Source organism: Vitis riparia, chromosome 13 (assembly GCF_004353265.1).
Source record: "Vitis riparia cultivar Riparia Gloire de Montpellier isolate 1030 chromosome 13, EGFV_Vit.rip_1.0, whole genome shotgun sequence".
Lineage (NCBI taxonomy): Eukaryota > Viridiplantae > Streptophyta > Magnoliopsida > Vitales > Vitaceae > Vitis > Vitis riparia.
The window spans coordinates 23,099,426-23,124,112 of record NC_048443.1 but is presented as its reverse complement, the minus strand read 5'-3'; the positions used below and the strand labels follow the sequence as shown (position 1 = coordinate 23,124,112).

At 34.0% G+C, this 24,687-nt stretch overlaps 2 protein-coding genes across 7 annotated transcripts; one reads left to right on the top strand and one right to left on the bottom strand.

Annotated features, from left to right (window-relative positions):
• The first annotated feature begins 1,872 nt into the window (after nt 1–1,872).
• LOC117927430 (ATPase ARSA1-like) lies at nt 1,873–9,298 on the top strand. Of its 5 annotated transcripts, none has more exons than XM_034846911.1 (12): nt 1,873–2,080; nt 2,888–3,099; nt 3,241–3,303; nt 3,469–3,579; nt 4,073–4,147; nt 4,252–4,320; nt 4,394–4,459; nt 6,268–6,342; nt 6,426–6,524; nt 7,051–7,185; nt 8,241–8,406; nt 8,942–9,298. In XM_034846911.1, exons 1-11 carry the CDS (start codon nt 1,882–1,884, stop codon nt 8,376–8,378), a joined length of 1,242 nt encoding a protein of 413 aa, XP_034702802.1. In that variant the 5' UTR covers nt 1,873–1,881; the 3' UTR covers nt 8,379–8,406; nt 8,942–9,298. The 5 variants fall into 5 exon arrangements, with proteins under 5 accessions (XP_034702802.1, XP_034702800.1, XP_034702801.1 ...); XM_034846909.1 differs by having other exon boundaries at nt 8,939–9,298; XM_034846910.1 differs by having other exon boundaries at nt 8,934–9,298.
• Nucleotides 9,299–9,355: 57 nt separating this feature from the next.
• LOC117927429 (ABC transporter G family member 28-like) lies at nt 9,356–23,614 on the bottom strand. 2 transcript variants are annotated; one of them, XM_034846905.1, is made up of 14 exons: nt 23,203–23,614; nt 22,961–23,037; nt 21,912–22,184; nt 19,599–19,662; nt 19,373–19,519; nt 19,206–19,240; nt 18,925–18,998; nt 16,886–17,814; nt 12,996–13,292; nt 12,035–12,529; nt 11,443–11,591; nt 10,784–11,073; nt 10,574–10,707; nt 9,356–9,798 (listed from the first exon to the last, which is right to left on the bottom strand). In XM_034846905.1, the coding sequence occupies exons 1-14, from the start codon at nt 23,442–23,444 to the stop codon at nt 9,642–9,644; spliced, it is 3,363 nt and encodes a 1,120-aa protein (XP_034702796.1). In that variant the 5' UTR covers nt 23,445–23,614; the 3' UTR covers nt 9,356–9,641. The 2 variants fall into 2 exon arrangements, with proteins under 2 accessions (XP_034702796.1, XP_034702797.1); XM_034846906.1 differs by lacking the exon at nt 19,599–19,662 and having other exon boundaries at nt 19,373–19,529.
• Between the last annotated feature and the right edge of the window lie 1,073 nt (nt 23,615–24,687).

The window sequence follows — 24,687 nt, the reverse complement described above, 5'->3', positions numbered from 1 at the left end:
TTTGTTGAGGTCGAAAATCATACAAAAGAAATACATCTTATTTGTATTTTCAAAATGAGAGTTGGGGGTGAGGGTTGGGAGTTAGAAGCGGTTAATTTTTCAGATTAAGTAAAAAGTCACGTATTTTAGTTTTTTTTCATTGATAAATAAGTTAAAAATTCAATAGTTTTTTATATTTAATTAAAAATATTAATAAATAAGTTCAAAATTCAAAAAAATAAATAAATTAAAACAAACCATTGAACTTTGAAAGTATATTATATTTAGCATTAAATTAAAAAAAAATTAACATCATTTAAAACTTAATACTTATTACTTAATAATTTAAGTTGACTTTAAGTTAAATTATTTTAAAATTAGTTAATTTAAAACTTATCATATAACTTTTACTTATTAAGGTTGTTTGAAGTTAATTTAAATTTTATTTTAAACCATCAAATTAACACATTTATTTTTATTAATTTTAAATAAGATTTATCTCATTTATTTTAACTCATATTTATTTTTATTAATTTTAAACTATAAATTTATTTATAAAGAAACTATATTGAAAATATTGTAGTTATATAAGATAATCATAAAATAATTATTATAAAAAATGAGTAATAAATGTGGAATTATAATTCTAAAATATATTCTCATTAGTATGGGTAAATGAGGTAAAAATTATTTGATATTAAAAATAAATTAATTATTTTAACTTAGTACTTAAAATGAAAAATAAATTTAAATTATAATATTAAGTTATTTTACAAAAATATACTTAATCTATTTAATGACTTAAATTGAGTTATTAAATTATATTAAGTCATTAAGTTGATTAATTAAGCACTCTCTAAGACTGTACAATTAAAAAATTCATTACAAAACTACAATAATATTTTGAATCTCCTTACAAAATATTGAGTTTTTAATAAATTATTTTGCAAAATATGGCTAATTGATATGTACGGATGAAAATGACTTATTTATTCATCTGTATATATCAATATATCATATCATATAATTTATAATGGAAAAAATCTAATATCAATCATTCTTAGTTGAACTTTCATATGAAGTTAAAGTTTAAAGCTAAGCTTGGTTTTAAAATATGGCTTATGGGTTCCTTAGTCAAGTCCAAGTTACTCAAACAAAAACTAGTGATACAATTTAAGGTGATTGGAATAGGCTGATGGCTAACCTGAATCTAATTTGAATTAAGAAATAATTTATTTAAATACAATTCAATCTAACCTCTAACCCGTAATATTTTCAATTCAACATATTTTTTTTACACTTAGATTGGGTTTAAAAAATAAAAATACATATGAAATAACTATAATTTAATATTTTTCTTTAAAAATATAAATATAAATAAATTAATTAATTAAAAATTATTATATAGGATAATATAAATTATAAATATTATAAAAAAATATTAAATCAATTTTGTATTAGGTTCGAGTTGTTCAAACTTTAACCTGAGTCCAACCCAAATAAAAAAAAAATTAATTTAAGTTTAATCTAAATATTAAAAATTATTGTCCAAACCTGTCCAAATATCTGGAAAATATTTTTTCATGAAAGTCCTAAAAATTAGTTTTTAAATATTGTTATTAAAAATAGTGATTTGATATTAGTAGGAACCCTTGTTTTTCTTTCGATACTTGTAAGTTACAAATTATAATCGATGAAATGAATTAACCAAAGCCCAAATCCAATTTAGTTGGATTGATATTGATAAAAATGAAGTCGTCCAACCCAGCCCAAAACAGGGTTGGCCTGCCTAAGTTACAGCCCGGCAAAAATAATAATAATAATAATAATTTAATTAATTAAAAAATAAAAATATAAGTAAAGACTTGATGTGTTGTTTGGATGACAGGAAAATAGAAGAGAATGGCACTTTCTGTTTCCTCATTTGCTTCGTCTTCCTGCCGTAATTTTCCTGCTACCAATACCATGGCAGCGGTGGGTTTGCGCTCTGACTTACCCAAAATCCACACACCTATTTCTCTATGCAAAACTTACCCCACCTTCAGAGTCAGTTTTCTCCCTGTCAGAGTCACAAGAAAACCTCCAAGGAAATCACTTCAAGGTGAAATATTTTAAACCGACCTTGCTCTTTTTTAATTTCCTTAGAGGGTTTGACCTTCTTTAATTAATCTCTGGCTGATTTTCATTTTTTTTAGAACTCTCAATAGCAGTGCTGTGTTTTTCAGTGCTGTGACTTCTTAGTTTTTTTTCCTTTTTGTTTATATCTGTTGATGATTGGTTCCAATCAAGTAGCCAGCCTATAAAGAAAATAATTGCTTATGGATTGTAAAATTTGATTGCCAATTGATAGTTTAACGGTCTTGAACCGAAGGGTTTTGCTTATTTAACTATTGGGTTCATTGGAGAAATCACCATATGGGAGACAAGAAAAAAGGAGGAAGAAGAAGAAGAAGAGGAAATTAACAATGAAAAAGGAGAAAATGAATGAACTAAGATAATAAGAAGAAAGGAAGAGAAAGAAGGAAAAGGGAATTTGTGTTCTATTTCCTTTAGTTTTGCAATGACAGAGAAGAATTTTAGTGAAGCAAAATCTAAAATTTTCTTCATTTGTTATTATTTTTGGTTTTCTTTTATCTCTCATTTCAATTAAATTCAAGCTTCAGGACAGAAAAACTAAATTTACATGTACATAATACATATACCCGTAGAAGGTATCTATCAGAAACTGTACTGTTTCTGAATTCCCTAAAAGGGAATCATATGGAGTGAGTATGGTTTGAACCTTGTTAACTTCAAAAAATAATTTGCCACAGAAAAATATCTGATGCTATTTGGTGCAATTTCCTATGTCACAACTTGAGAGTGTTTTAAGATGTATTTTGTTGTAATGTCTACTGCTTTTTGGCAGTGAGATCAGTGGCTGCTCCTTCAGAAGCTGTTGCTGGGTTTGATGAGATGGTTTCTGGGACCGCACGGAAGTATTACATGCTAGGTGGGAAGGGTGGTGTTGGAAAAACAAGTTGTGCTGCATCACTTGCCGTAAAATTTGCGAACAATGGGCACCCCACACTAGTGGTTTCAACTGATCCAGCACATTCTCTGAGTGATTCTTTTGCCCAGGTTTAAATATTACTTTCTAATACTGGTCAAGTTATCATAACTTCTGTTTAACTATCCTTTCTGCTTTTACACTAGAATTTGTATGATAAATTGCTTCATTTCTTTGTGTGCGTGTCTGTATGTGGCTTGGATATGATTCAGGATTTGACTGGGGGGATGTTGGTACCAGTTGAAGGACCTGATTCACCATTGTTTGCTCTTGAGGTATGTACAGAAACCTTCCTGTATGAGTATCTGCTTTGTTTTGAGTGATAATTTTGTTATCTCACACAGCCCATGAAACGATTGGTATTATAGCAATGTATCCGTTAAATTTTCTATGAGGCTTTGTTGCCTCATTACTCAGTTTAATCGGTAGTTTTCATACAGATAAACCCTGAAAAAGCTCAGGAAGAATTCCGCAATGCAAGTCAGAAAAATGGGGGAACCGGTGTCAAAGATTTCATGGATGGCATGGGCCTTGGGATGCTTGTTGAACAGGTAAAGCTTTATCTATATTTATAACATTGTGACTTGAGGACTATTATTTTATCTGATCAAAGTAATTCTAAGAATAGTGGTAGATCAACTGAAGGGTATTGTGTATGGTTTCAAATAACCTCACAAGTTTGTTTAGTTATTTTGTTCGAGTTTAAAATTGCTATATGGAGCAGAGCTTGAGGAATCTGATCTGCCTTCATTCTTTAGCTTTATTTATTTCTCATTTGTTGAAGTTCTAAGTGGCAGCACAAGCATCTACTCACTTGCATGTATTCTCAGTTCCTCACTTCATAATGCTAGGTAAAATAGCATTTGGAGCCATGTAGGTGCCAAGAGTGATACGATCCTGTTCTATCTTGAATTTCCTCCTACGTCTAGTTCTATCTTCTTTTCTTTTCTTCGTCCTTTTTTTTTTTTTTTTTGTGGCTGCTTTTTACTGTGGGATTTCAGTTTGTTATCCACTTTGCTTATGCTATATCTTTTATTGACAAAGTTAGGAGAGTTAAAACTAGGAGAGCTATTGGACACACCTCCTCCTGGTCTGGATGAAGCTATTGCAATTTCCAAGGCAAGTATAGTTCGCCTGGCTTTTGTGATTTCTATGGTAGTATTGCATCTGATTGTATTTTGGATTTTCCTTGCTTCCTCACTGATGACAAAACATGTTTCCAGGTTATGCAATTTCTTGAGTCACAAGAATATAGTATATTTACTCGAATCATTTTTGATACTGCACCCACGGTAAGGAAAAACCAACATACTTCACATCTCTTTCTCATATCATCCACCGGACTTGACAAATTGTCATTAACAGGGTCATACACTGCGGCTTTTGTCCTTACCAGATTTCTTGGATGCATCTATTGGCAAGATATTGAAGGTAGGAATCTCAACTAGGATAAAACAAAGCTCATGGATGAGTTGGCTTGCTGATCCAATGCAGAATATGATTAATTTTCATTTAGTGGAACAGTAAGAAGGATCTAACTATAAGCCAAATGTACCTATAAACATAATAATGAACGAAAGCCTTTTATGTTGTTTAAGATTTTAGTCTCTTCTGATTATTGCTAAATATATTACTTGGACAAAGATCAGTTGGAGAAAGCAACATTAATAATAAAAAATTGCTGAAATCACCATAGTTTTTTGGGGATCAACATGACAAACTGCTAATTTTTTCAAATTTATCTTCAAGAAAAGCAACCACAAATTTTATTTTATTTATTTAGTGGCATCTCAATGTCGAATTGTTTCTTAATGTTTATTGCCGATAAATATGGGTTTATGTTGGATGCCTTATATATCATCAGGGCATTATACCTTTTTTTTTTTTTTCTGATAAGTGCATCAGGGCACTATACTTTTACAGATATGAGAGTTAGTTTTATCTATGAGAAGGTAGAAACATTCTAAAATTTATAATCTTAATTACCAGGAAGTTTGATAAGCAGCAGCCATTCTAAGTAGACTGGAGTTGGCCATTGCTGAACCACGCTTTCATGCGTTCTTTTTTTCTTTTCCTTTTTTTTTTTTTTTCTTTTTTGTGTTCTTTCCTTTTTTTTCCTTGGGATGGAGGGTAGGGAGCATGGGTGCAATGGGGTGAAGGGAAAATGAACAGCACAAAACGCTGTTGTCTACTCGTTTGTTTCTTTTCTCTTGTTGCTTTGCTACATTGTCTTAACTTGTTTTTCTACAACAGACTTGTTTCATGTTTATAATTGAATTCATAGTTCGAAATTTTGGCTGAAGTTGCCCATTATGAGATCACACTAATAACTTTGATACACAGCCAATTTCTTTTCGATCTTGGGGTCCATATAAAGCTAATAATGAAGGAATTATTGGCCTTAATGGCTTCAAAGCTGTTTGTAAGAGACATGGATAAGGTCCTGAGAAAATGTCTCAAGCAAAAAAACCTGTGAGCAAAGCTATTGACAATTACCAAGATTACTGCCAAAATTAGGTATTACAATTAAAAAAGCAAATAAAATGCAATAATGGATGACGGGACAGTGTGGTGTACAAGTGAAATAACCTAACATTTTGAAATCTTAACACTCATAACTCTGGAAAATTTTTATCTAATACTGAAAAAAAAATTAATTGGTAGATAGTTTTCAGCCTTTCATCTGATTGGAAAATAGCAATTAAGTGAAGTAAAATTGACCGTATGAAGATTGAGAACTTGTGGAGGAAGGGAGGGATCCATATCCATATATAGGTTGTTAATTTTAATAAGCCCATATCCTCATTTGTATTCTGTGAGTCCAATAATTTTTTGGTTCATGTGCTAGTTTGTGGTGGTCAAATACCGTACTTAAGATTTACTAACTGTGTACCGTCAATCCCTGATTCTCTGTTCACAACTTCTTCAATTTGATATGTTACTTCATCTTGAAATCCTGTTTAGCTGCATACAATAATTAGTCAAGAATTCTTTGTTCAGACAGTTTACTGATACATGGGACAGTGTTATGAAATTCATTTTTTTGCATATGATACTGGGATACATTTGATCACAGGAAACAAAGCATCATCATCCACATTACAAGTGTTTTTCACACATGTCTCATTTATCTTTGTCTAGTGTTTTTAGAGTAGTTTCTCATGTTTGTTAATGTTTTTTTTTTTTTCTTTTTTCTGTTTTCTTTTTTTCTTTTTGCTCTTCCACATTGCCTGTTACAGCTTAAGCAGAAGTTAGCTTCAGCTACTTCAGCCATCAAATCTGTTTTTGGACAAGAAGAAACCCGGCAGGATGCTGTAAGTTTGATTTGTATGGAGCTGGTACCCTATGATGTTCTAAAAACTGTCACTAACCAATATACTTTTGCTTCATTATGTAGGCTGACAAATTAGAGCGACTAAGGGAGAGAATGGTAAAAGTGCGGGAGCTTTTCCGTGACACAGACTCAACAGAATTTGTCATAGTAACAATCCCTACGGTAAAAACCATTATAAAAATGTTTTGGCACTGATTATTTCTGTTTCTAGTAAAGGGTGTGTTTGGTTGCAGCTGCAAATATATCGTTGTTATAACCTTAACCAAAACAAGTCCTACTTTCTTGTTTCAAAGAAGACAAAAAATAAAATAAATAAAAATAAAAAATTAAGAAAAAATGAAGAACAAGAAGAAGAGAAGATTACAGACTTTCAATTGTGTTCCCTTGAAAGGTAGGTCCATGCATATTTTTGCCTATTTTACTTACTGGTGTACTATTGGGAGGTTGGCTTGTGGAGTGCTGGCTAAAATTTTTTGCTGCAAATGGAGATCCTTTAAGTCTCCAACATGCTGAAATTACATAATTGTAGGCTGATTTAGATTTTAATGAGGAACTTTGTTTAACAAAAAGATTGCTTCGAGTACATTAATTAGCTCTTTTATGAGTTATCTGTAGTAAATCAGCTGTAAAGAAAGCTATTAATTTGTACTTCTAAATAAGCTACTCACTTCCAATTTCTTCATCCAAGGTGATGGCGATTAGTGAGTCATCAAGGTTACATGCTTCCTTGAAGAGGGAAAATGTTCCTGTCAAGAGGCTAATAGTCAATCAGGTTCTTCCCCCATCTACCTCAGACTGCAAATTTTGTGCGATGAAGAGGAAGGTATAAATCTATTTCACTGTCTAATTCACACATGATAATATTTTACCGCATACTGGGCAACTTTACCTTCATAACTTAGCAAAGCACTGAATTTGGGATCTCAAAAAATTGGTAGATAGCTTAGAAATTCAATGTTCATGTGTAAATGATTCTAGTGAGCAGATAGTCAATATAGCCTGAATTGCTTGAGGAGTAACTAATTGATGGAATTGATGAACATGAGAGCATGCAATAAAAAACTCAAGGAAATTAATTCCTCATACAGGGAATTATTAATTCACTGGGAGTTGGCTATTCCTAGGATCTAAACATGACCTTCAAATTGAATTTCCTCCCTACGATGCCACTGATTTTTACATCTTTTGGTTTATGCTTTCATTCTTTGCTTTGGATAATAGCTTGCCTTCCCTCAACCCTCACAAAAAAGGGTCATGGCTGTTTGAATTCCAATTTAAAGTGAAACTCCATGTTTGCAGTTTGATTAATTACTTTTGTATTAGAGCTTTTCTTATTACCATTACACGATATTATGATGAGTGCACTGAATCAACCACTATATATAAACTCTGTTTAATATTCTTTGATGGCATTCATTCCTATTGGTAAAGACTAATATTTTTTTTCTTTGGTTCCTATCCCTGTGTAAGTTTACTTAGAAAGGGAAATAGGCCTTTACTCCACCATGCTATGCATAAGATGGATTGGATGGTTCATAGATTGCTAGAAAGTTGACATCTTCCACAGGCAGAGCTAAGATGTGGCTCACATTCTATTACATGTGCTCCTCCATTATTTTAACACAATTTTCTTTTTTTCCCTTAAAATGCTTAGTGCATGCATTAAAAATTTAAGCTCAGAGATGCCCATTTGAAATAATTATGATTCAGTGATGATTTTATGACCTCTGTTGATCATGAATGCAATCCAAAGACTCTTGTTTCCATATGTTTTGAACTCTTACCATAACTGAACACCTTGAGATTCTATTTATCTATTTATTTACTTTTTATATGGATTGAAGTAAACGATTTTAATTTTCTCTATTCAAATTCCAGGATCAGATGCGTGCTCTTGACATGATCAAGGATGATCCAGAACTCTCCAACTTGACACTAATCCAGGCACCCCTAGTTGATGTGGAGATCAGAGGTGTTCCAGCACTTCAATTTATGGGGGACATAGTTTGGAAATGAAGATCTGCTTACTGACATTTATGATTGGGTAAACTTTTCTTTAACTCTTAAACTAATAAGTTTCTTCAGCTCTTGAGACTGACTGATTGTTTTTTGGCGCATTGATAAAATGGACCTTTATGTTGTCATCGTTGCGTCGTTTGTGCTAAAATATGGAGATCCAGTATGAAATGTCTTTATTTATCTCTAATGAAAAAAATGTCTTTATATCTGATGTATCAATCCTGGAAATTCGTATTGAAGGGCATTTTATAATTTCTACCTACACCTTTTGAGGATCAACATAATGATGATCTATTGTGAAAAATTTACATCAGACAGTCAGGATGATCAAGTGATAATCAGGAATCTTGATTATGGCCTGTACATTAGACAAGAGATAATCAGCCAAATGAACAATTTCATGTGTGCCAATTATTCCAATAAACTGCATCTGCATTCTTTTGCTGTCAGATTTCAGATCATTACATGGAGGTTAACATTTTCCTTTTAAATTTGATTATTGCAAGTATACCAGGTATTAAATACTGTCTTTGGCTAATTCTTGCATGCAAGCATAGCAGTCACAAGCCAGATTGTATTCACAGAGTTTTAATTACACAACGAGCGGCATGGGAATCTTCACAAGTGGTAAAGCATGCAGAAGATCAAGTATACTTATGGTTGTTGCTTGGAAAAATGTTCTACTCACAGTGAAAGCTTTGGGACTGTTTCATCTTATGGTTAGTTTGATGAATGGAAAATCCCAGATGCCGAGAACCATTTTCTTACTGTCACTGATCACTGATCACTGCCTGTAATTCATTAACTTTTCCTTAAGATAGATTTTATCATGTCAAGTTGAGATATGAACTCTCAAGCAAATATATGTGGCCTTAGGCTGTCAAATATATACAACACTTGTGTTACATTTTGCTTCAGTTTGGTTTGAAATGGGAACATCATGATATTGCATTTTTTTTCTTAAATCATTTATATGGCTGAATCACTGAAAAATTGTCATAAGGTACACACACTTTGTGGATAAAATTTGCATACATAATGATTGAAGAAAAAACATCAGAACCTCAAAAGACAACCTACTTTCACTACTGCCCACAAAATCCTGTAGGAAACAACATGTTTTGGTTGCAATTTCAATACAATATTCATGTGGGTTCCAACCCACTACCTACAAAGAATGTTTGTACATGTTTTGGTGCTATTTGCCGTGCTATGAGCTTCTCAAACCAACAGAATGGGCAAAAGGATGATAACTTCAACTCACTTCCTTCGGAAAGTCACCATGCCAGTGAAAGCTACGGCCCGACAAACTATGCCTGTGAGGATGAGGATGAATACACAAAGATCCCAATCGTGAAGATTATAGCCACTTTTCAAAAGTGAACCACAGCGAGTTATGAGCCACACTCCATAGTACCTGAAACAAAGATTTTCAGTAATATGCAGCAAGTAATCCATGATCCTACAAGAATAACCAACTTTCCGAATGATAGTTTCATAAACATCATCTGGTTGTTTCCAGTATTGTGTCTTTTAGGACTAGTGCCAAATTCAGTTCCACTTTGCAGATCACCATCCTATATTCAAGGGTGCATGGTTAAGTTCAACACAAACATGATCTTCACATTCAGTGAATGAAAACTTTCAGGTTCAAAACATTTGGAATGGCCTACCAATTTCATCTTTTGGTGTTCATGGGTCGGAACATGCTGGCACCAGAACTAGGTGGCTGCAAAGGAACTCAAAGAGAAACCCAACAGCTGACTGTCAAAAATTGCTAACAGAGGAGGGTTATGGACCCTAACCAAACCAACAACGCTAAATCAACAATCAGACAAGACCCAGGTCAGAGAGGAAGAGACTCAATCCAAAGGCTACAAGTCTATCAACGGGTAATGAGAGCTACAGTTTAGCCACATTTCCAGTTACTGGTCAGACCTGTTGGAAAAAGAACAAGGAAAAATGAGTTGGGAAAAACCAGTCTATCCAAATCTTATGGCCCTTCCCCTGGCCATATGCAACCAATGGCAGCATATGGGACTCATTAAAATCAGTGTCCAGGATCCCTTATGCAGGTCTATTGGGCCTCTCCATTTCACAGTCCAGGTTTGAAAGGTTAGACCCTAGCTCATATACCATGGTGTATAATGTGGATAAACATATATTATGAGTTAAATGAAAGTTGTATCTACCTCTCAGCATTTGCAATCACAAATGCTTCTAAAGCCCATTTTGGGTAACAAAAGTTCGCTAAATTCTTCAAAATTTTACTCTCTCCAGTCCGAGTTGCAATAAGAGTCAAAACAACAGGAAGAAGCACTGAACACTGCAAGAAGAAGCTTGTCAGAAGAAAGAGGAAACAAAAAATGAGAAATGAATATTCAACAACTCCTACCACTCACCAGCTGTGCTGGACCAGGTTCAAGGAAGATGGCCAACATATAGGCAATTCCAGTCACACAGTATACAAGGCAGATGAGAACAATGTAATTATCAGAGAAAGAAGATCTGGGATTATTGAAGAAATAAAACATGGAGAGATACACCACAGGCTTGATAATTGTATTGAAAAGGTCAATTGTATCCTTGGAGAGAAAATAAGCCAGACTGCTAATGCCAGATGCGCTCTCTCTCCAGTACTGTAACTTCTCCAGAGAAAATGATCTCAAAGCCGCAATTTTACATAGGAGAGCTGAAATCCATAACAAGAACAAAATAAATAAAGACGAGAACATGCAAGGAAGAAAATTTTTGTTTAAATAAAATCTACTTAATGTTGGATGTATCAGCAATCAGATTGTCCATTAAGTCAAATTTGATATCAATAGCCATTTACATGGCACTGATAACACTTCACAACATTTTTTTTTTAAATTTTTTATGTCATATGACACTTATTTTTCAAATTAGTGATATAGGATCATAAAGGACACAAGAAGGCATAATTGCAAAAGGAAAATTTCTCCTTTATGCTACTGAATCTCTTGCCTCTACATATAATATGGTAAATTAGAGAAAATAGCATGACTTAATTAGGTAAGTGAAAATTTGGTCAACTTACAAACTGCAATGATGGTATAAGTATAACCAAGTGCTCCAAAGGTTTCATCGCTCACTTTAGCAATTGATCCTAGGCAGGCTCCAGCAAGTAATAAGATCAGATAATCTATTACTTGTATTCTAGCTTCTCTTAGTCGTTGCTTAGCAACCCTGAAAATTTGAGGGCACAGAGAAGTTGAAGAGTCAGTAAGCAGTGAAAAGAAAGCATAAGGTTTATGGAACTAAGCTGTGAATAGAAAATAACCAAACAACCAACAACCATCCCCACCCCACCCCACCACCCAAACCCCCTAATCATGGGGGAGAAAATGGCAGAAACACTCTAATTGAAGAGTATATGCCCATAAAAGCATCATGCAGCGATAAGCTGACATGGTAAAATTGAATCACTAGACAAATTCCAAATACTCGACAAAATGTCAATTAGTCCAACCTTCTCATTTAGGTGTATCAAATGAAACGAAACTTTATCACTAGGTTAGGCACATTTAGTATAAAGGTGTGGTGAAATGAAACCTTTTCATATGAATCACTTATCATAAAGGCATGCTTTTTGAAGGTACCAACAAAAAGATGATTTTTCAAGTATTTACCTGCCAAGAAAGTATTTGTACTGCAGAAAAACTCCAGGAGTTCTCCGATTGGACAAGTCGTTTGACTTCAAGAAGTTGTGTCGAATATTATCCCGATGTAGCTCCACATTACACTTCACATCCTGCCATAATTCTCCAGCAAAAGACTTATCCTCTGTTCCAGCACCATCAGAATTTGTTCCATTAACTGGATTTACACCCATTGAGGGCATAGTAAGCCCAGCAGCATTCTCTTGCATATCAGGGGGGACTGGATATCCTTTATGAAGCATCCATCTGATAGGAAGGTCACTATAACTCACACCTGAGCTTGTGCTTGGTTTTACCAGACCTTCCAAAATGTCAATGAAGTGGTCTGGAGGATTAACACGCTCTGGGACATTGATTCCAAGGCCAGCAAAGTACTCTTCAACTTTCTTCACTGGACCATGATACACAGTAAGACCACCTTTTGCTAGAAGTACTAAATCTTCAAACATCTTGAACAAGGCAAAGCTGAAACAGAAAAACCGTTAATCACTTAGAATGAAAGTAAAGTTACAAGCAATCAAACTCAAAATAGATTGTAAAATCAATAATGAGTTTCAAATTCAACTTCTTTTCCCTAATTATAATTCTAGTAGTTAAAACTGTTTAGGCCTTTTGAAGTAAATAGCCCTTGATGTTGTAATCATAGAATGTATAATTGGTTGGGACCTAGTGCCAGCACTAAAAGGTTTTATGCTGGTTTCAATCTTCTACTGCATACATGCTTATTGCCTATATTAGGCTTAGATTGAAAATTCAATAAGCATGAATAATGCATGGAAATTTTTATGCCTTGGTAAACACAAACCAGCTGATCCTTGTAGTGACTGAGCAATTTGATGGCACGGGAAATTCAAAGACATTATACAAATAGATACATCAAGAATGAAAGACGACGATGTTCCAAATATTGTCTTGTGATTGATAAAATTACCTTGGTTGGTGAACAACCATGCAGATGTTTACCCCCTCAAGGGCTTCACGACGAAGTGCTTTGAGAAGTAGCTGAGAAGATGAACTGTCCAAACCAGAAGTGGGTTCATCTAAGATCAAAAGTGAAGGTTCCATCACCATTTCCAGGCCAACATTTACACGCTTCCGCTGGCCTCCAGAGATTCCTCGCTTCTCAACTGTTCCAACCAAGGAATCCCGCACTGCCTGTAGCCCCAAGGACTCAATAACTCTTTCAATGACAAGAACCTTTTCCGCCTTTGGCAAGTCCATGGATAGTCTTCAACAATCAGAAATCCAAAAAAGTTCAGCAGTCAACATAGGAAGGTTATAGAGTAGAGATAATACCGTCTACAACAAAAAATAAGAAAGTATGCAACAGCAAAGAGCACATAAGCAAAAATGGCAGGTAAATGTCATCATGTTGTAGCCACTTTAGGAAACACCAACCTGAAGAGTAGACATTTACCAAGACAAACATAATGCAATTTTAGTAAAACCATGACTTGGAATCTTAGGAATAAATTGTTATATTTGTCGGCAAGAAATTTGTCATTTTTTTGTAACTTTGCTCTATCATCCATGAGGAATAGTGAGATGCAACATGGTGGACCTAACTGACTTCACATTGCAGTCTAAATCTTGATGAATGTACATGGTAGTGTGAAATTCATTTAAATTTCTGTGAATGATTGCTGAGCAACCAAGAGAACTCATGTTCAAAACTATAGCCAGATGGAGGAAGTTATTGGTTGAAAAATGGGGAGTATGCACATGGACCCAAGTGTTTAAAAATGGTTTTGACATGTTTCAAAAAAGCACATTCACCCTTGAGAAATGTTAGACATGACCATGTGCAATAATTAGGATAAAGAAAAATTGAAACCTCGCATTGTATTTGAAGATGTCACTTTTCTTGGGCTAGTATTTTTGTCTTCAATCCCAAATAAATTGGAAAGTGCATTGTTCAGTGACTTATTCTAAGGAGCTAGAAGTCATCCACTGATTTAGTGATAACAGGTTTCCTTCTGATGCGTAAATGTTCGATAAAACAGAGTCGATGCTATACAAATATCAGAAGTTTGGGTAGGATGTAATGAAATGGCCATAAGGAAAGGAAAAGGAGATTCATTTTAAACATGATAAGAAAATTTACACTGAATAATCAAGAATCTACACTAATGGGTAAAAATAAACAGTAAAAGAGAATGCATCCAACTACTTATCAACTAGCTCAAAACTCAGACAAATCAACTTGTTTTGCAAATCCAATATCCATTTTCAAGATGATAAATACTATTCATATATGCATATACATATACATATACATATATGCAGGAAGGATAAGGATCCAGGACAGGCATTAGAAGCATTTATTTTTTATTTTTTTGTTTCTGTTTTAACATGGTATCAAACACAATTCCTTCGTCCTGAATCTTGTATTAGTTATTCTTCCCCATAATCCAGTGTGACTCAGCAATAATCAGTTTGCTGCCCATAATCCCCTCTAAATAAACTGAAAGATTTTTTTTTTTTTTTTTCATCTGCTTCTTACAAGTATCATTTCAATCCCATCTCTTTGAAAAGTTCTAACTCACTCTTCCTTCTACAAGGTGTTAATAGGTAGGTCTGAGTCTTGAAAGCAGCCACTTCACATGGAAACACCCAAGCTCAGGGCCATGTCCAACACACTCTTCCCAGGACCCCACTTTGCAGGACCAGCAATAGGCAATAGGGATGCAGTCTGCACTCTGCACTAGGCTTTTTCTGTTCAGTTTTATTTGCAACTCAAGCATCAATTTAGAATTCAGCTGCTGCAATGAAAATCTCTTTATCTTCAGCCTCACTCTCTGCTTGTGCTGTAGTGATGTAGGTCCTTATTTGGAGGCCACTCAAGATCCATCAAATGGTACAGACAGAATATTTCCCAGCTTTGTAATATTTTCAGAACTAATATTATCCAATGAAACCTCTGTTCACTGTTGTTGGCATCACCAGTTTATCTATGGTGAGGACGTTGCTTGCCCCTCACAGCAATATATTATTTCTAAGATTCATATAAATTTGCTTTATACCAAGATGAAAAAATGATAAAGCTCATGATGATTAGATAAAAAGACAATCACTTCCACAAAGAATGCAAGCTCTGGTTTTATTTTTAGAAGAAAGATTACAAGACAAGCTTGAGCAAGTGGATGCTACACTGAATATTTAACAACCAGTCAATGAGGTCCTCATTTCATCATTTCTGTTCATCCAATACTCGGTTGAGCATTACTTTTAATGGAGTCCATGGTGAATCATATGAACCATACCTTACCATTTTCCATTTGCATGAATCTGCATTCATCAATCTGGTTTTCTTTTTACTCTTTGTAGACTGCTTCTTATCTGATTTTATCTATTAATTCCCCCCATGGGTTCCTCCTATCATGGTTCCGGACTCCACACTTTAGTCAGTGGCAACTCTGCCTCTGTGCCAAATTGACCACAATACAGAAAATTTGTCTTCTATCCATTTATTTCACTTTGGAATTGTGGGTCTATCAGGCAGGCCAACCATCTGTTTCTCTATTCTGAGTGTTTGAGATCTTTCCTTCAAATGCTTGTAAATCCATATATCTAAATTATAAAAAAATTATTGAAAGGAGATATTTTTCAAGCAATGTCCTCAGGATATCAACATCAATGATAAAATTGTTTATCTTGGACCATTTCAGTTTGGGATAGTCTAGCTGTGGTCAACATGAGCATGAGAGGGGTATTGACATATCTAGGAAGCTAAGAAGATAACATATATTACCATCCACCATCTTCAGCAGGACTATTTTCACGGATTAGCATTAACATATGTTAAATATCTATTGTTTCAATTTTGTTTTCCTTTTAGCTTTTGATCAACCATCCATGAGATTAGACTTGGTAAGATCAATTGGAGATGTTCTGCTGGAATACTGTGTGATCACTGGTTACCTATCAATTTCAAGGGAAATGTTTTTGAGATGGCCATCAGACCACCATGTAATATGGCAAAGATTAAGGAATGGAGGGAAGTCAAGAAATAACATTGGTAAAATAAGGACAGCTGAAATGAAAATAGGGAGAAGGATGAGTAGTCATGGTAGAAAGAAAAGATTGAGACAAGGAAGCAATGCATTAGTGAGCAGCTAGAGTTATTACCAATTGGAGACAAATGAAAAAAGGCTGCCTAAGATGAGTTGGTCATTCACTACAAATGGCAATGACTGCACCAGTAAGATTGATCCAAAGGGCAACAGAGAGGTCAAAAGAAGGTGAATCCAAGCAGTGAAAAAAGACATGATGATCCATGATTTGTCAACAGATACGAACCTTGGTAGATTTAAATGGTAAAAAGGATACATGTAGCCTACCCAACTGCTGGGAATTTAAGGCTTCTTGAGGGGAGTTAAATTTCTGGCACTCTTATCTGAACCCTATATTGGTAAATTGCTAATAGATCAAAATTTCCAGTTTTCTATCTGTTCTTGAGGAGTAAAGTTCCAGGAGAGAATTACTCATTGTCATGCCAATAGTTTGCAAAGGAATAAGGATAAAGAGGAACTGTGGAAGTAGGCAAACATGTCGATTTCAATGAGCGGATAAAGAGAAGCAAAAACAACAAAAACCCAATGTTCAAAAATTAGTTAACTCAATGTTGTTTGCTGCTATTTTATAATGAAGAACTAGTTGACAATAAACTTTTCATTCTTTCTTTCTTTCTTTCTTCTTTCTTTTTTTTGTTTTTCGGTTTGCAGTAAAAGATTGATAATTAATTATGAGTCAAAATATTTTGATAATCAAGAAGTTGAAGATAATAAATTAAATTGCATTTGGATGTGGAACTTAGCATACCTGCATCTTGCACTGAACCAGAGATTTTCTTCCACTGTCAAATTTCCATGCACAATGTCATCTTGTGGCACAAATCCAATGATTTTCTTGTATGAGTGGATTGATTCATTCACTCCATTTATAAGAATCAGACCAGCCATTCTACATCCAATCGCCTTTCCAGCCAGAGCAGAAATAAATGTTGTTTTTCCAGCTCCAGATGGACCCATGACAGCAGTAATGCGTCCAGGCATAATTTTTCCAGTGACACACCTCAAAAGATGTTTGTTTTTCCCTTTCAAAGTAAGGGTTAGATCCCTGAAAGCAACCTCAATTAGAGGCCTTTTCTTGATTCTAGTATCAGTAGCCATTGAAATTACTCCTGAAAAGGTAAGGTCCTTGTTTTCCTGTTGCAGAGCTTTCTCTTTCTCAAGTTGAGCATATGCGTACTTAAAAATTTGGCTATGTGTGTGTATCTCTTTCCCCTTTGGCATATGCTTTTTACTATTTTTATCTCCATTCCCCAGATTGAAACCTTCAAAACTATCAAGGTCATCATCAAGTACATGCTTCATCTTTGCAAGCTCACTAGGTTCTTTTTCCTTTCCTTTTGCTGCCACGGATGAAAGCTGAGATGCCCCTGAAGCACTTATGTGCATAGGTGATAATATGTCATCATCTATCACAGGTTTATCCTGACCCAAAATCCTAAGTTCCTCAGAATTAGTGACATATTTTTTACGAGAAAATGTGCGAGACAGATGAGCTTGCAATCCAACTGCACGTCTCTTGGCAGCATCTTTTGCAGCTTTCCACTTTTCATGTGCTCGTGTTGTCTCCCTTGCACTTCTTGCTGCTGCTTCCCTGGTTTTGGCCTGTCTCCTTTCCCGAGTTGTTAGTACTTGGCCAGAACAGTTATAAATAATGAGCAGTAGAGTGCTCAAAGCAGCCTGCATTTGCAAGTGCAGGACATCAGTTTCTAATGGCTGTGGTTTCATAACAAGGGCTGTAAATATACTTTTAGAAAAACCAAAGGAGCAAGCGTTAAATAAAATTTCAGGAAAAGGCCTATACATATATGCACAACATGCACACATAAACAGACAAATACATATATACATAACATACATACATGCAGCAATTAAAAGTTTCTGGAAATTTTCCCAATATTTTCGCAAATTTTTCATATTCCGAGGATACTGATAGGGTATTAAGGCGAATATTTCCTTCAAAATTCAGCAATTTATTGTGATCCCTAGCATGGGGAAAGTTGGATCTTTTGCCACCACCTGGGTTACTTGTCTTTATTATTTACACTTGGATATGCTATATTTAAGTAATATTCTGATGTATCTATGCACAAAATTAAATATTAAAACAAAACTTTAGTAAATAATTAATTTTAATTATCTTACTTTCAAATTTGATTAACTAATTGTTAAGAATATAAAACCCTCATCATAATTTTTTAATAAGTATTTTTTGCAGCTTTTGTATAGTAATTAAATAAAAGGAAAACATAAAGTTACAAATAAATTTATAAATATTTTTAAATAAAAATAATAATTGTACATATATTATCATTTCTTTTATATCCTTGAATACATCCAAACTAGATGGATCATTATTTTAGTATTAAATATGTTTTCAAGTTCTGCAAATTATTGTCAAATATTGAAAATGTTATCATACACATAATATTTTCTTTAATAAAATACAATATGTGTATCATTGCTTATTTTATCATTTCTTAGAGTTTTTCCCAAAATTTTTATAAATTTTGATCAATTTCCATTCTATCAATAATCTTTGTTTAAATTTCCGTAAAATCCAACTACTAATATTTCCATAACTTTTGACATTTTAATCCTTGCGTGCATATATAGAAAATGATAACACGGCAACAACAATGATAACTATTAAAAATAAATAAAGTTTAAGTCAATAACATAATTTATCTCAGCATGATGAATTAATGAAGCGCAATCATGGACCAGCCAAGAAACCATGGACCTATCCAAGACCAATAATCTGGTTCAAAAGTAAACATAACATCTTACTATAAGCATAGCTCCATATGCATGAATGTTTTGATTTGCAGTGTTTGGATTACATGAAGCCAACTTGAAGCACCCTGCAAGGTAAGTGATTAGTAACAATAAAGTAATTTCCATAGCATAGCTACTCGTAGAGGGTAAGTAAACCTCCAAAATCTAGGACAAAGGGTCAGAACTCAAGAAGAAGAAACAGATTTTTATGAATCAGGACCCAAAAAGAAGGGAAGAAAAAAGGATCCATTCTTTATTGCATCCAGTAGCTCACAATTCAACAAGAAACTTACTTTTCTCAGATGTAGAACCCATCCTGCAATAATGCCTGAAATAGCACAAGAAAAATGATAATAGGAAAACCTTAATTGGAAATTTAAATTTTCAAATGTCAAAACTGTCTTGTGAACAAAAACATGCCTAACAAAGAAAAAAAAGCTGCAATTAGCTAAACAAGTACCCGTCACTGCAGGGAATTTTTTGGGTGGTTGTGGGACAATATGATCCACTTGAACAGAAAACCTCACCACTACTACCAACATCAGCCCAAATATTTGCTCCACCACAGGTATGGTTTGGCTGTCCAGGAGGTAGTTGATAAAGGTATCTGCAGAAACCTATCAATAAATATTTTATACATTCCATAGGCCATTTTTGGGAACTTCCAAACTAAAATATGAACTTACGGTTCACATACACCAGTCATTTTATTGACCCTTGCAAGTGGGCAGTAAGAACCCAATGGACACGCTGCAAGAATAGATAGCATATGGAAACAAAGAAGTTATGTCTGAAACATCTTCCATACATAAAAGAAACTTAGAGTGACAGTTCAAGGTTGTAAAAGCTTGTTGCAAGGTAAGGATGGATCATACAATTAGAAGGATTACTTAGATGCATGCTTCTGACATGAAGAGCACCAGAAAATACTTAGCCACAAAATATTTAGTCACCAAAATTTTTATGACAATCCTTAGAATAAAAACCACGAGGATCTTGGGTGCTAAAAGACCTGTGGCATCCACCAATAGTTGCCGAAAGCATGTGGTTATGCACCTATTGAAAGTACGTAGAGTAGAAATGGAAAAACTGTTGAGGAATCTGTTTTTTAGTTAAGCGCATTTTAATAGTCTTTCTATTTGCCTATAGTGAGAAAAAAAATTGCTAAGGAATCAGTTCCAAATGTTGCCAGGCTGATGATGTAATTTTGAGTTGGATATCCATTCACATCCAACCCATGATCCTAACAAAATGGAGAATTGGAGCTCCTTGTTCAAGCATCCTGTTGGATTTCTGCAGTGCAAAATAATATATATATATATATATATATATATATATATATATATATATATATATATATATATATATATATTTGCTTTTTTTGATAAAAAACAAAAAAAAAAATGTATTAAATTCTAGATAAAGAAATAAAAAAGAAGGATGAGGAATCCTCCCTGAAATACAGCAAACTGATTAAAAAGTATGTTTGAAGCCTCCAAAATTTTAAGTAAACCTATACAGCAATGAAGTACCACATGGGGCTTTTCATATGATTGGGGCTTTTCATGTACATATTTTTGTGTTTCTAAAAGCTTATAAAATAAGGTTTTATTAAGCATTGGTCACATAGAAGTTTACAAGGGAGTTCTAAGAAAATACAAGGCTAGATCGATCAAGGCAATTTAATTTTGAATTTCAGTTTATACTTCTTTGATTCATAAAGCTTGCAATTTTGATGGATCAAAGCTTGAGTTTTGAGAGGAAGAATATGTGAAATATTTGTCATATCCAACTCTTCTAGGGTTTTTCAAACTCTCATTTCCCAGAAGATTTTGAGATCATTGTATCCACTGAGGTTTTCCATTCTCCTGTGTATTAGTTTCAAACTTGCATAGCATTTGCATCTTTGAGTTTTGAAAACTCCAAAGCCCTGTTTTTCTCAAATCTTGTGATCAAACTTTTATGAAGTATGATCTTCAGAGGAGGATTGTTGTTCTTAAAGGCACTCGCAGAGGTTTTGAGTGCTTGCTTTGGAATGATCCAGGGTTGGCTCACTAAAGAGCGAACAGGGAGCTTCGCAGTGTTGTGAAAGTGGCCAAGGTGCATAGAGTTAACAAAGTATGAGGATAGGAAAAGGATCAGCAGCTTGGATATGGAGTAGCCTCACTCAGTAAACTTTGTAACTATTGTGTTTCTTTAGTGGAGTGTTTCCCAGCAATAGGCCGGTGATTTCTTTTCCATTGGGTTTCCAAGTATACCATGTGTTTATATTCTGCTTTTGATTTTTTTATTGTCGATTGAGGATGGACCATAATTGAATAATTGGCTTCTTCAATTAAAGTTGGTAAAATTAAAAATTGTAGGACTTCACCTATTCACTCCCTGTTGGTTAATCCTAGTATCAAAAAGTTGCATAGCAATCACATCTTTAAGTTTTGAAAACCTGAACCCAATTTCTCTCAACCTCTTCATGGTGTAAGCAATATTCAGTAGAGGATCGTGGTCCTTGAAGTCCTTCAGGGAAGCCATTGGCACTTGCACTGGAGGGGTCTACAGTTTGCTCACTAAAGAGCTAAGGGGAGGTTCCTGGTGCCAAGGTAGAAGGACACTGGAACAATTTGCAGCTTGGATAGGGAGAAGTGTCACTCAATAAAACTTTGTAACATATTGTGTTTCCTTAGTGGAGATTTGCAGCCATTAGGCCTGTGATTTTTTCTCCATTGGGGTTTCTACATACGTCACGTGTTCATTATTTTGTGCCTATGATCTTTTTGGTTGTAAATTGAGGTTGGATCACGATTCATTAATTGGCTTAATTTGATTAAAGTTGGTAAAACTAAAAATTGAGTGACTTGACCTATTCAGCTATTCTCCCCCTCCTCTAAGTCAATCCCTAGTAATGCCAATCACTTCTCAAAAGCCACAAACAATGAAGTAAAATCATAAAGTTGCTTTCAGTCATTATGTAACAAAGAATTAAAAGAATTCTCAATACTTACGTATCATGCAAGTGATACCACGAGGGCAGAAGAAACCCTCACAACAAGCCTGACAATCATGAGTTCTGGTAGGAATGTTCTGTGAATTTTTAAGGTTAACCTGCTGATTTTGACCAACACTACAAGCCCATCCAGGCTCACAGCCAGAAACCCACGTAGTCAAGTTACAGTTCTTGTTAGGTCTCAAATAATTGCTACTCTCTGATTTCAAAAAGAAATTACTGAAGTAGAACTTTGTTTCTGCAGATGTGCACAATCGCCGGGTAATATCTCCTGTTGTGGAAATTCAAACCATTGTACTACATGAGAATGCAACTTATGATTCAAAATGACCCACTAGTTGCAGAAAATACTACTGAAAGAAAAACAACAGAAAATGCTAGCACTTGGTTTTCTGTCTGATATTTTACAAGATCCCTCTTTATTGCTTACTGCCCTTTGGGCAAAAACAGATCCTTACAAAAAGAAATGCAAAGGAAAGAGCATGATGGTGCCTCAAAGAGAAACTTTCCAATAATGGGTCAGAAAGAAACTATCATCTTCCTCATCAATCATAACAAGTTAAAAGAGTTAGAAATAGTGGATATGTATAACCTTTTGAGCTTAAATCATAGTCTCATTGCTAAGAATTCACCAGGACAAGTGAGAAAAAAGAACTGGAATACACACCTACCCGGCCCAAACCACCTTCCTATGAAATCTCAGTAGCCGAATCACATTAATAATGCTCCTATAATTCTTCCCAATAATATAACAGTGCACTCAAATATGAAGTTTCTGACCAAGAAACACAACAGGTATTTCTAGTGACCCTCCATTTTAGTTGGTGAAGAAAAGCCATTAAGATTTGAGTTTCAAATTCTATTTTGTCTTCCTTCCAAAGAATTAAAAAAGAATGAGAAACTCAACTCTGGTAACCAACTAGTTTAATTAGAATTGATTGATTGCAGATGTTTTTTTTCCCCCATGAAAGCCATTTTTTCCTATTTTACTCGGATTTTCTAGACATCCAAACAAGCTCAAATGTAACTTGTAAAAACTACTCATACCTTTAGTTTTCTGGATGCAAGTAGCCAAGAAGTCCAAATTAAATGAATAATTAAAAGCCTGGTTCCAATCAGCGTCCCTGATGGGCAATACAAGTTCAAAGTCAAACCAAATTTGACAAGAATCAAACGCTTAAAATGAGTTTAATTAAACCAATTGCCCCAGCTCAGTTCACTCTTCAATTATCCAAAACCAGAATCAACATATTTTCTTCTCTTTCTCAGAAACCAGACAGAGAACTCACGGATCCTTAACGCAGAAACTGAAGCGATTCTGAAACTCCGCACTCAGCATTGTAGTCATATTGGAAATCTGACCATAGACGAGCTGTGTGAACAACGGAAGAAGCTCGGGATTATCAAACTCGCTGTAGTCATCCACGTTCTGGCACTGTACGAACTGCACCGAACCCACCAATAGTATAACGAGAACCACCAATGTGGGAGCAGGGGAAGGGCAATGAGCGCCAACTCTCTCTCTTCTCATATCGAAACCCGATTGAAGCGTCGAGAGAAAAGAAGTGCTGAAGCTCAGAAATAGTGTGTTTGGTTGGGAAGAAACCGTGGGAAAGTGGAGGCGTGAAAATGGGAGTTCATTTGGATTTATTTTCCTGGGCTTTCTTGGAAACCAAACGCGGGGAAAGAGACTGATAGGCGATGATGGAGGAGGGAGGAGACTATTAGGTCAAAGACCTGCTGGTGGGACCCACATCTCCGAACCACGTTCTAACGACTAGCCGGCCCTCTCACATGTGCGGTCGGCTTTGCTGCTGCACGTGCTTGCTTGCTTGACCTCTTCACGTTTTTCCTTTTTAATTCCAAAATTAATTAAGGGTATATTTGGAATTGTCTTTTGTAACAGTTTTTTTTTCTTTTTCTTTTTCGTAACAAAAAAAAAAACACGAAAATACATTTAACAATAAAAATTTATTTTTTGTTTTTTGTATTTAAAGAATATTTTTTAATTATATTATATTGTATTCTAGTGACTGTTTTAAAAAACAATTATTCAAACATATAGAATAATTAAAAATAAAATATTAGATATAAAAAAATTATTTTTAAAACATATTTAAAAATATTAAAAACCTATTAAAAACATTTTTCATTTTCAAATAGATTTTATTTTTATAAAATTTAGTTCTCAAATACTATTTTTTATAATTGTTTTTTAAAACAATTATTAAATAGATCTTAAATGTTTTTCATTATACATTAATGTATTTCATTGTATGTTTCATTTTTTTATATAATTAAAATAATATTTAGTTATTGTGAAACAATTTTTCCATAAATAATTAAAATTAAATTAAGTTTAAATAAAGTAAAAAAAAAAAAGATATTTAGCACAAATATGTTTTAAAATTCAGAATATTTGTGTATAATAAATATAAAGAATAGCATTTCTAGTTTTAAAACAATCACATAAAATAATTCAGCAAGTGAGTTAATACCATCTTTAGAATAATTTTTATTATTATGTCTTATGTTTGTTTCTCAGATTATTTTTTTCTTACTCTTATAATTTGTTTGGAAATAATTTTATGATGCGTTTTTAATTTAAAAATGTTTTTTTTTTAAATATGAGATGTTTAACAAAATTTATGAAACATTTTTAAAATTTTGATAATCATTTATAGTGTTTTCTAAAGAAACACTTAATAAACTATTCTCATAAAAATACTTCAAAATATGCTTAAACGCATTTGACAATGGTTTTGAGAAATATT